The sequence below is a fragment of the Capricornis sumatraensis genome, chromosome 21, assembly GCF_032405125.1.
Source record: "Capricornis sumatraensis isolate serow.1 chromosome 21, serow.2, whole genome shotgun sequence".
In the NCBI taxonomy this organism is placed as follows: Eukaryota; Metazoa; Chordata; class Mammalia; order Artiodactyla; family Bovidae; genus Capricornis; species Capricornis sumatraensis.
In genome coordinates this window covers 63477784-63490014 of record NC_091089.1, presented here as the reverse complement: position 1 = coordinate 63490014, position 12231 = coordinate 63477784, and the positions used below count along the sequence as shown (strand labels likewise).

The 12231-nt window shown below is 55.6% G+C and overlaps 1 protein-coding gene across 1 annotated transcript in view; it reads right to left on the bottom strand.

The window, feature by feature from the left end:
* Positions 1-8319: 8319 nt before the first annotated feature.
* ZCCHC2 (zinc finger CCHC-type containing 2) overlaps positions 8320-12231 on the bottom strand; it is a 55154-nt gene continuing 51242 nt past the window's right edge. Inside the window, exons 13-14 of the mRNA XM_068993676.1 lie at positions 9455-10765; positions 8320-8387 (exon numbers count right to left, since the gene is read on the bottom strand). Coding sequence (XP_068849777.1) covers positions 8320-8387; positions 9455-10765 — 1379 coding nt within the window. The remainder of the gene's footprint in view (positions 8388-9454; positions 10766-12231) is intronic.

The following is a 12231-nucleotide window of genomic DNA, read 5'->3' as shown; positions in this document are numbered from 1 at the left end:
TTCAGGCCGTGTCTGTCTCACTGGAGTCCGCGCCAGCCCCGCGGCCCCCCTGCCCGTGTCCCAGGGCGTTCTCTGAAGCCCGTCTTCCATGACACTCTGCCCTCTCTCTGCCTCAGCACTAGGCATGTCTCACTTCTTCCCTTCTGCCCCTGCACCCTGGAGATGTTGTGTCCTTTGCAGATCGTTTTCCCCAGTCCTCAGCCGGCGGAGTTCACCCGTCCACCCCCTGGACCCACGGCTACGCCCCCCGTGACACTGAGCTCTGAGCCGAGAGATGTCTGCTGCATGGCCCACGGAACCCGCGCGCCAGAGGCCCTCTCGCTGTGCCAAGACGACTCTGCAGCAAAAAGGAGAGCAATTCCAATTCCTTCTCACACAGAGGACCTCAGAGGCGCCAGAGAGCGTGTCTTTACTCAGAGAAGGTGGACAGGCATCTGGGCTCAGCAAGCTTTCCCCATAAAAACACAGATAGTGCCTTGGGCTCTGATCGTCACGCGGTGCCTCTCATAACTACTCGACTTTCTGGCGAAAGCAGCCTTCACGAGAGGAAGGAGACCGGCTGGACTCCAAGAAACTTGGTGAACACTGACACACGAATTCTGGATGATTTTTGTGTGTCGTGATAAAAGCATTATTCTCATCCACTCAGAGATGTAAGAGCATGGTTGGCTGTGGGTCGTGTTGCTGACCACGGCTGACCCTGTGACCTTCAGAACAGGACTTGGGACCTGAGCTTCGCTTCTTTGACTGGAAGGCCCCCCAGGAGAAAACCTTATGAGTACAAGGAGAGAAGAGCCTAGAGCCCTGACGACGGGAGGCACCTCGTGCTCCGTGCTGCCCCGGGTGCCCGGCCCGCCCCACACGCGGCCTCCTCCCCTCCCCTGAGTGCCACGTGCCCTCCGCGAGCACATGGGTGCAGCTGGGCTTCGCGCGCCTGGCCACGCCCCCGAAGGACTGCACGTCAGTTAAACGAAAGAGAACTACAGAAACCTGATAAATCACTTAAAGAGAAAAAGCAAGCTTCCAGTCAGAATTCCAGAATTCTGGTCATTCAGCTCAGTGTCTACCACCTTCTAAGCAAGCACTCAGCTTTCGGGTGAGAGATGAAGGCCCAGGAGGGCCGGGTGTCCCAGACGGCAGGGCTCAGAGCAGAGCTGGCCTAGGCCCCGGGCGGGGCGCCCTGGACGTCCATGCCCCTCCTGCGGCATCCCGGGACCCCAGCACAGAGAACTGGGGGGGCTCGGGGCCAGTCCCAGCCTGGCCGCTGACCTGCTTTGTGCTCTCAGATGCGTTGGGGGGCCTTCGTGCCTCAGTTTCCCCAGCTGTAAGCCGACGCAGCGCGCCTGCCTCCAAGGGTGGTCATGAGGCTGCGACGGGTCCGCCCCGATGGGCACTCAGGTGTTTGCCACCTTCACGAATTTACAGAGCGCCTGCTGTGTGTCTGATATTGAGTCCTTCATGCATTTCACTGGAGTCAAGTCTTGTAACTATTCTAACAAAGTGGCTGTTATCCCCAGTCTGTAGATGAGCCCGAGAAAGATGGTGTGCATCGGGGGTGGTGCTGGAACAAGGCTTCCTCTCTTGCACAAGCTCGTCTGATGAAGGCGTAGGAGGCACGCGGGATGACCATGTCCGGAGTCCAGCCCTTGATACCCGAGCACGAATGAGCCCCAGGCCCCTGGTGAGCGGGCGGCCTCCCTAGAGCATCCAGAGGGGCTTCCGCGGTGGACGGCCGCCGCTGTGTCTGCCTGCGGGTGCCTTTGCTGCTGCCGTTTTCGGCCCGGGTGTCTGAGCCGCGCGGGCTGAGGGCAGTGCTCGCGACAGTCCACACGTCACTCTCAGAGCTTTTCCAGCGTCAGCAGTCAGGTGTCTTCTGTGTGGCCTGCCACTGCGTTTCCGAAGTCCCAAAGTCTAAAAGTGAAGAGTCACTAAATGCTCGATTTACCGAGACATCTGGGGGATCATGAAAACCTCTCCAGAGCGAGTCGGTGTCTCAGCGGAGGACAGTGCGCCTGTTTAAAACCCTGGGTGCAGGCGAGGAATGCCGCTCCTGGAATTCATCGGAGACAGAACAGACGTCCAGAGGTCCTGAGGTGTCCACCTCTGCACGCCTCCCCTCAGCCCGCGTCTTCAAATCCTTCAACTGAGACGCAGCGAAGAGACAATCGGGCCGCCCAGGGCCGGGCCTCTGCTCCCGCAGGGAGTCCAGAGGCCCCCGGCTCCCGAGACCACGGGTATGGACCGTTTTATGCGGCTTCAAAGGCCGTGGCCTTGGGCTCAGCCGGGGGGCGCTGCGGGCCGTGGACGAGCCGGGGAGCCTCCTCTGAACCTGGGCCCGGGCCTTCACCGCCGGCTGCGGGTCTGAGGCCCTGAAGCCCCGGAGCAACGGCGGCAGACAGGGAGAAGCGCCCCCTGCGCACGGGAGACTGAAGCACCATCGGTGCGTGTAAGGCGTGTGCCCCACTGAGACTGCGGAGGCTGCAAGGGGAGGCTGCTCACACTGCTTCCGCGGACAGCCGCCCGCACGCTGGAAGGCCCTGAGCGCGGGTCGCCGCCCCAAACACCTCGCGCCTTCCGCCCCCGCCTGCCAGGCCGCTCGCCGGCGGTGTCCTCTCCGCACCAGGTGGTGCTGCTGCCCAACGAGCAATCTCTTGGTCGCGAGGCGGGCGAGACGTTTCCAGTGGATGGCGTTGGAGCTGCAAGAGGACAAAGAAGCAAGGTGAAGGACCCCTCAACACACACACGCCTCACCCCTACCCCCAGGTCTCAAGCAGCAAACCAGGACCTCGGGATTAGCAGCTCTGGAGGCTGAGGCCAGCGGTCAGTGCAGCAGAGCCGTGACGGCAGGAAGGCTTTTCCTCGTCTCCACTGTGATGGGCCCCGTTTTCCAGGGCAGGAAGGGGGAGCCTAAAGCCACCCTGCTTCCAAGGTGGACAGACAGTTGGATACACAGGTCACGCCATGGGTGCCCATGCTCCAAAGGGGCCAAGTTTCCAAAAGAGGACAGCATTTAACAACTAGGTCAGTTTTTCTGGAGATACGGCAGTTACTTTTGCACATATGGGCACAACGTGACCCGTAAGTAGCGATAAACTGAAATACTGATGTTAGATGGACCTCAGCTGTTAAAACCATGCACGCTCCGGGAAAGGACAGTGCTGCCCTCTGCAGGAGGGCGCGGGCACTGCAGGGGAAACACCCTCACCTGCGGTGACTCTCAGCCTGGACTCCAGGACCCTTCATTCGCGAAACAGGACCCGCTGCAGACTCCTCCAGCTCCACGGAAACGACCAGAAGTGCAGCAACCATGTTTAAAAGCGCACCCTCTCTTCTTTCATCCCCCAGACCTCAATTCATTTCTCCAGAAATAAGTGCATCCTTTTTGTGGGTGGGTTGGTGGGGTGTCAGTATTTTTCTTCATTCCTTCGAGAGGAGAGATGGAAGTGTTACGGGGTTAACTGCTACCACAGCTTGCCTGCATTTGCTTTCACTGCCTTAACCTTAGAATGCTTTTGTAATCAGTACATAGAATTGAAAAAAGGTGTCTTCCAGGCTCTAATGGATGGTGCTCCTGAGTACTAGATGCTACCTGTTAAAAAAAGAGATTATTTTGCATTGTGCTTTAATCTTTCGGAAACCTTCAGAAAGTTTAGGTATTTAGCACTTAGAAAAAACTACAGTGTGGATTTGCCTTGGAAGACCTTATTCTACTTCGGTTCTGCAAGACTTAGCCCATGGATATTATAGCCCAGCAGCTGCTGCTAAGTCACTTCAGTCGTGTCCGACTCTGTGCGACCCCATAGACGGCAGCCCACCAGGCTCCCCCGTCCCTGGGATTCTCCAGGCAAGAACACTGGAGTGGGTTGCCATTTCCTTCTCCAGTGCATGAAAGTGAAAAGTCAAAGTGAAGTTGCTCAGTCGTGTCCGACCTTCAGCAACCCCATGGACTGCAGCCTTCTAGGCTTCTCCGTCCATGGGATTTTCCAGGCAAGAGTACTGGAGTAGGCTGCCACCGCCTTCTCCAATTATAGCCCAGAGTTGCCTCCAAATAATTTTTAATATATACTTCATTTGGTTGCATTGGGTCTTAGTTATAGCATGTGGGATCTGACCAGGGATCGAACCTGGGCCCCCTCCATTGGGAGCGCAGAGTCAGCCACTAGACCACCTGGGGAAATCCCAAATAATTTTCGAGGACAAGGAATATTTTATCTTTTATCAATGGAGAGAGCTCAAACAACTAAGCTTAACATAAGGAAGAAATACATTTCCTAAGCTCCTCACCGCCACAACCAACCACTGCCTTCAGGCAGACAATTCTTCATCGAAACAGAATTCTGCTAACATCTGAGTGCCTCCCTGGTGCTATTTCATGATGCTGGACCCTGCCCATTATTATTTAATCCTCGGAGCCATAACTTAAACAAGCTTGTCATCCATGTGGTAAAGCGCAGCTCTGCAGCCCAGGGTTCCTTCCATCAGCCTCTGCCATCCGCCTCTTGTCGTGCCCTCACCCTAACCGGTCTCTCAACTTCCAGGCTTTCTCTCAACCATCTGACAGTTTCAAAAACGATGTCAACAAAATTTTTTCTTTTTGTCTCTATTTAAAATCTGGCAACCTCCAATTTTTCCTTCAACCAACAACTCCCAATTCTGCAGTCTGGCTGTTTTACTACTGAACCACAAATCCCATAACTCTTTCACGACATTTCCCACGACAGTTGCCCGTGTCACCGCCCTCCCCCACTTCCTAACCACACCACCTGCCACCCGGAGGTGCCCACAGCCCGTCCCCGGCCCTGGCTGGGACCTGCCACCCGGAGGTGCCCACAGCACGTCCCCGGCCCTGGCTGGGACCTGCCACCCGGAGGTGCCCACAGCACGTCCCCGGCCCTGGCTGGGACCTGCCACCCGGAGGTGCCCACAAGCACGTCCCCGGCCCTGGCTGGGACCTGCCACCAGGAGGTGCCCACAGCGCGTCTCCTGCCCTGGCTGGGACCTGTCACCCAGAGGTGCCCACAGCACGTCTCCTGCCCTGGCTGGGACCTGTCACCCAGAGGTGCCCACAGCGCGTCTCCTGCCCTGGCTGGGACCTGTCACCCAGAGGTGCCCACAGCGCGTCTCCAGCCCTGGCTGGGACCTGTCACCCAGAGGTGCCCACAGCACGTCTCCGGCCCTGGCTGGGACCTGTCATCCGGAAGTGCCCACAGCGCGTCTCCGGCCCTGGTTGGGACCTGTCACCCGGAGGTGCCTACAGCGCGACCCCAGCCCTGGCTGGGACCTGTCACCCGGTGGTGCCCACAGCGTGTCCCCGGCCCTGGCTGGGACCTGTCACCCGGAGCTGCCCGCAGTGCGTCCCCGGCCCCGGCTGGGACCTGTCACCCGGAGCTGCCCGCAGTGCGTCCCCGGCCCCGGCTGGGCCGTCCGCGCCCGCCCGTGCCCGCCCGTGCAGTCAGGCACTCCTCCACGAAGCCTCACACGCAGCCACCCCCCTGCCCGCGGCTACACGCCCACCCCCGCCAAGGCGCCCGGGGCACTGTCACCAGGCCTCAGGAGCGGCCTGGACACGGACCGAGCGCCAGCCACTTGGAAACCCGCCGGCCAGTCTGGGAGGACGGCCTACGGCCCCGCCCCTGCGTGCCTGGATGTGTCTCCCAAGGGCGCTCCTGCACGTGGAAACCGGGAGGCTGGGGCGAAAATGCTCCCGTTAAGGACGGCAGAGCAGTGAAAACCACCCAGGCGTCCGCTCGACACCGGATGAGAGGCAGTCTCAGGAGGCGAGGTGAAGGGCGCCCTTCCTCTAAAGCTCGAGCCAAGGAACAGACTGCGCGCTGGGGAAGGAGGACGCGAAACGGCGCAGCGAGAGGCCAGTGACACAGAGCGGGGACCTCGCGCGGCGGAAGCAGACGCCCCGCAGACGGGCGCCCCCGCGAGCCGGGCGCCGCGCGAGGGCCTGCCCGCCGGCTAGCGGAGCGGGCGCCTGCGGACCGCCAGGGGGCGCCGCGACCCCTCCAGACCCGTGGCCCGCCCGGCGGGCCCGGAGGAAGCCTGCGCGAGTGGCTCCAGACCCGCAACCTGAGCGCGGGACCCCGGAGGGGCCGGGCAAGGCTCTGCTCGCAGCGGGCACGCGGGTGACCTGTACAGTCAGGCAGGCTGCTTGGGGTGGCTGGGATTCCCAGATGGTAAATAACCAGGGGATTCACTGCCCACATTACAGGGAAATAACTGGTTGATTCTTTAAAAAGGAAAAACAACTCCAAACCCACCGGGTATGATGCCCCCTCTCTTCACTGCTACAACATTCGCAATAAAGCACAATTCTGAAGCCATTTTTCATTTTTTTATTGCTGTTAATTCAAGGAAAAAAGGTTGCATAAAATCCAATCTTTTCTAGAAATATAAGTGGCCTTTCCAGTACATAACATTTCAAATATCAAAGTATATGGTAAACATACAAATAAGGAGAAGGTAGCATACCTCCTATATACAGTGCAGTCTTTTAAATCATAAAATAAGCTCCATAAAGTACAACTGGCAAGTGATTCACAATGCGGTCCATACAGGGCTTATCAAAACTCTCACTTCCACAGCTCGATTGCAGCTTAACAATTAATTTAATAATATGGTCCAAAAATACCCAAATAAAATATATTTAATCAAAATAATTTCCTTTCATTGAACTTTCTTTTTAAATTAAAGCTTTCGCCTACCCCTTCTCCCGCCCCCCCTTTCTTCCCCTTTTACTCCCACCCCTGAAAGAAGGTTTCAAAATGTACATTGGTGCTATAAATATAAACTCTACCTATGAAGCTTTACAGGAAGCTTCTTACTTCAAGTGTCTCCTTCTGTCTGGCAACCTGTTAGGTTCTGAGCCAAGGCCAGACAGTTCAGTTCCTCTGCTGCCCACCAACGTGACCCCACAGAAACACTCGCCCTCTCTGCTCTGCACTGAGGGTGGGGCGAGCACACCCAACCCCCAGCCCTCACCCCCGCGGCTCAACGCCGGGGGCTGCTCCGGGCTGTTGATGGCAGCGGTCCAAACCTACACCCAGTCTTCCAGATAACCTCAGTGCACTTTAGGAAATCAAAAATTACCTGGAAGCAATTTAGTACATAGATCAGCTTTAAAAACAAACAAACAGTCATTTTGAACAGCAGCATTAAACTTAGTGACGGGACACTGACATGATTAACACCATCTCAACACACTCAGAATTCAGTCCTTCACATTACAACCGAGCACAGTGGTAAACTGTTATCAAAGTGACTTTGCTACGAGAGACAGGATAGAACAAATACCTGACTTTTGTAGAAACGCAGAGCTTCTGTTCAGATCGCAATAAACCGTACACATTTCAAACACAACAGAACACTGTGACAGCTGGTGTAAGGAAAAGAAATCGTAAGTGTCTTACATGACACAGTGGTAGACTGCGGTAGACTCCATGTAAAATTGGCTGTTGGCTTTCGTTACAAACACAAACACACAGGAGAACCACACTCACACGAGTTTGTTCACTTTATGTCTCTCTGAAGCAACAGGCTAAAAACGTATGATGGAGTAAAAAAGTTTCTGTTTTTAAAGAAAAAGCTCTTTGTCCACTTCGTATGTCACACCTTCTCAGTTTCACACGGCTTTACCTCTTCCTGTCTTCCACTCCAATTTTTATTTGGACAAGCGCTGCACTGGTGTGTGTACATGGAAGTGTTTATTACATATGCACACACTGCCTGGGGAACTGGATTCTCCCTTACTGTGAAGGTGAAACATTTTACCGATGAATGATACTACGCAGAGCAGTTTAGAATGTGGACAGTGTGGGGCCAGCCGCTCCGGCAGCCGCTGTCAAGAGTGGAGGTGGGACGAAAACGTGGAGATTAGGGCCAAAGTGAGAAAAGCTGGGGAAGAATCAGTTTTTTTTTTTTTTTCCCCCAAACCATATGACTGTCACCAGTGTTATGAAAAAAGGTCAAATACACAGTTTCAAAGATTCAGTAAACATTGCACACAGCAAGTATTCAGTGTTTAAAAAAAAAAAAGCACACATCAAGGTTTTCCTTTTGATAGTTTGTTTGAAGGTTTAAATTACACGTATCATACAGATAAGCCTGTTGTTGAACCAGGAGACCAGAGGCTCAAAAGCAATGCATTCTTGTTTTGGACATCCGTACAAGAGAAATGAGAACTCTCAACTGCATAGAAATCTAGGAAATGGATAGACAAAGAAACACAAACGAAACGCCTTTCCTTTCCCTCCCCTCCACACCCCCCACCCCCGACTGCCCGCACTTCAGCGTATGAAGGAGGCAAGCTTTACTTCAGTCTGCAGAATCCAACGTGTCACTAGAAGGGGGGAGGGGAGGTGCGTATCTCAGCCTGTAAGAGCCTAAAACGGGAGAGAGAGCTGCTAAGTCACCGTGCACTCGCTGTAAGGCACCACACACGACGCGGCGTCAGACGGCCCGCCCCTCCGTCTAGGCAGCGCCTTCCGCTCTGCCGTGACCCACAAAGTCCTAGCGACATGAAGTTTGTGCTTTAAGTTCAACCTAAAGCTATCAAACTCAACTTTCCCTCAAAAACTCCAAGCAAACACTCCCAATTCAAGACCCTTTTCCTGTGTTGAGATCTGGCAAAACGACAAAAGTTTCGTGTGAGCTGAAACATAACAGTTTGAGGCCTCCATTGAATTTGGTATCCTACTTGTACTTATTTAAGAAAAATTTCTTTCTTGTGGTGTTAACACAAGAAAGTTCTAATTTTCTTATTCCCAAGTGAAAGCGTTAGTCGCTCAGTCGTGTCTGACTCTGCCATCCTATGGACTGTACCCCCACAGGCTCCTCCGTCCATGGGATTCTCCAGGCAAGAACACTGGAGTGGGTTGCCATTCCCTTCTCCAGGGGATCCTCCTGACCCAGGGATCGAACCTGGGTCTCTTGCATTGCAGGCAGATTCTTTACCCTCTGAGCCACCAGGAGAGCGCAGTGCTTAACTGTTCTGTGCCTTAAAATGTGACAGCACTGGAAACTAAGGTCGGCTGGGAAAGGGAGCACGCCTGAGGTCATCTGCCTGTGCACAGACAGACCCCAATCACGAAGCATCTCCCGAGTCAGGTGACTACCACTTCCTAGTTTTTCCGTCTTTAAAACTTCCACTGACTCTATGAAACGGGATTGTTGCTTAAAAAAAAAAAAAAGTGCTGCTAGCAAGGAGATTCTGCAAATTCCCATTATATCCCTTAAAAAGTGCCTTTCCGGTTTCCTCCTTCCCTGGCAGCTGGATTCCTCTGAACTGCCCTGAGCTGCGGGGCCCGTGTCTACGCTGTCTGGCCGCCTGCACCTCTCGGCTGTCGCTGCGTGCGCAGCCTGCGGACACACCGGCGGCTCCTGCTGCTCCCACGGAGCCGCACGCCTCCGGCCCCTCAGAAACAAGTCCTCCGGGCGCTCTCGTGATTACCTTGTGGGCCAGCCTCCATGGACGACTGCTTGCACTCCTGCGCATGGTGTCCGCTCACGCCACAGTTGTAGCACGAGGCGCTCCCGCTCTTCTTGGGCGCCGTGCCGCCCGAGCCGGCCACCACGCTGTGCGGGTACACGGGGTAGAACCGGCCGAAGCCCGCCACCGGCTGCACGCCGTAGCCGGCCTGGCCGCCCAGCACCGGGTCGTGCACCAGCCCGCTGGCGTACGGGGCCTGAGGCAGGAAGAAGGGGAGCTGGCCGCCGCTGCCCTGGGGCGCCTGGCTGAGGTAGCTGCCGTTGCAGAGGGAGGGCAGGCTGAAGAAGGGCGAGACGCGGTACAGCGGCCCGGGCGCCGGCCCCGGGTAGTAGTAGCCGCCGAGCGGCAGCCCGGCGCCGCAGCCGCAGCGCCGGCCGCACGAGCCGCAGGCGCCGGCCGGGGCCAGCAGCGCGCCCGCGCCCAGGAAGGCGGCGCCGTCGCCCTGCGCCGTGCTGGGCGCAGGGCTCGCGCTGGGTGCGGGCGCGGGGCTCGGGGCGCCCGACGGTGCGCTCGTGGCGGCCGGCCCGGGGAAGGCGGCGGGCGCGGCCGCGGGGACCACCACCTTCACGCCGGCGGGCGGGGCCGCGGCCGCCGCGCCGCCCTCCAGCTGAGGCACCATTGGAGAGAGTCCCGCCGCCGGCGAGGCGGCCTTCGGGACGGGGTCCGTGGCAGCGACGGGGGAGCCCGGGAAGGGCCCGGGGCCGGGGCCGTAGGTGGCGCTCGCGGAGCCCGCGCCCAGGCCCGCGGCGGGCGGCGGCGCCAGGTTCAGGGCGCAGCTCTCGGGGGGGCCCGGCGGCAGCTTCAGCCTCTGGATGGTGAGGTGCAGCGCGGGGCCGCCACCGTGCGGGAGGAAGCCGGAGGGCAGCGGCAGCGGGGCCGCCAGCAGCTCCAGCGGCTTCTCCGAGTCCCCGGCGGACGCCGCCGGCCCGAGCGCGCCCAGGGCCGCGGGGTCCGTGGGCTCCCGCAGGGCGGAGAGCGCCACAGGGCCGGGGACCAGCATCCCGATCGTCTTGCCATCAGCAGACTTGGGCGGAGGCACCACGACCTCCGACTTCTGGGCACCATTGTGCATGACACAGTGTAGAGTTGGCATGAAAGAAAGATGCTGATACTTGGCTGAGCTTAAAGGATCTTCCAGAAGGTTTGCGCTGTCGTTTCCTAAGGAAGCAATTTGAACAGGTGGCTTGACCGTGACCGTCTGGCCGACAGAACCGTAGCTCGTAAACCTGGTTGTCGAGGGATTTCCAGAGTCCTCGGAATTGCTGTCCGTGTCTGAGGGAAACATGTAAACAGATGTTAACACAAGCATCCTCTCCAGTCCATCCTGCTAGAAATAAAATTTAAGTATACCTAAAAATATACCCTGACTTTTAAAACCAATAAATATATCCCCCTCAGTTTCCTGACTACTGAGCTAACCTTCTTTTAATTTTTGGCTTTCTATGGACTTTATTTGAAAAATACGGAGATTCTGGAAAAGGCAGGACACTAAGGAGGCAATAAAAAGACTGGTGGTTGCGGGGGTGGAGGCCCGGGGGGAGATGAGGCGGCAGAGCAGAGGACCTTCAGGGCAGTGAGAACACTGTGTGCTGCAGTAACGGTGCATCTGCGTCCTCACACATCTGCCCAGAGCCACTGAAGGCTCAGCACCAGGAGCGCGCCCTTAGACACATCACGTGTCAGAGTCAGCTTTGTGTCAAAGTCGGTCCATCCTGGGTAAACAAATGTGCCATTCTAGTCAGTGATGTTGATACCGTGTGAGAAGAGGGACTACACAGGAAATTTCTGTGTCTTTCTCTCGATTTCACTGTAAATCCAAAACCGCTCTAAAAAATATATATCTTAAAAAACCCTTGGACAGGTAAGAAACAAAAGGTTAATGGAGCCTGGATGAAGCACAGTATAAACACAGACCTTTATTACAAGGGATCAGGTATCTTTTACCTTTAATCAATTTTAGGCAATTCATTTGATTTATATGCTGTACTGCTTGCCAAACGCGAGCTCTCCACGTTTGGCTCTCATAAATTATACAATTTAAAGGAGTTCAATCAAGACCATATTTAATTTAAACATCTAGAGAGAGAGAAGGGAAGACAGTTTTCCTAGAGTGGAATAGTCTTCCTTTTAAATGCTTCAGTGGGAGAACGAAAACGTAAAGCTACCGTCACAGTCATAAAGGAAACGCCAGAACACAAGCAGCAAGGGAAACACACGCGCACTGCAGCTTCTCCTGAAACCAAAAACACACGCGCACTGCAGCTTCTCCTGAAACCAAAGAGCCACGCGGCAGATGCAGACCTGCCCCACGTTTCCTTTCATTGCTGCGTCATTCTTACGTGCTCTTAAGCTTGTAAACAGAAATAAATGCAATACAGACTTCCCCTGGATTTCTTCATTTTTGGTGTAAAGGGGGCAAAGTACAATATTTAATTCACAGTTTAACTATCAAAGCCTTTGACTGTGTGGATCACAATAAACTGTGGAAAATTCTGAAAGAGATGGGAACACCAGACCACCTGACCTGCCTCTTGAGAAACCTATATGCAAGTCAGGAAGCAACAGTTAGAACTGGACATGGAACAACAGACTGGCTGCAGATAGGAAAAGGAGTACGTCAAGGCTGTATATCGTCACCCTGCTTATTTAACTTCTATGCAGAGTACATCATGAGAAATGCTGGACTGGAAGAAGCACAAGCTGGAATCAAGATTGCTGGGAGAAATATCAATAACCTC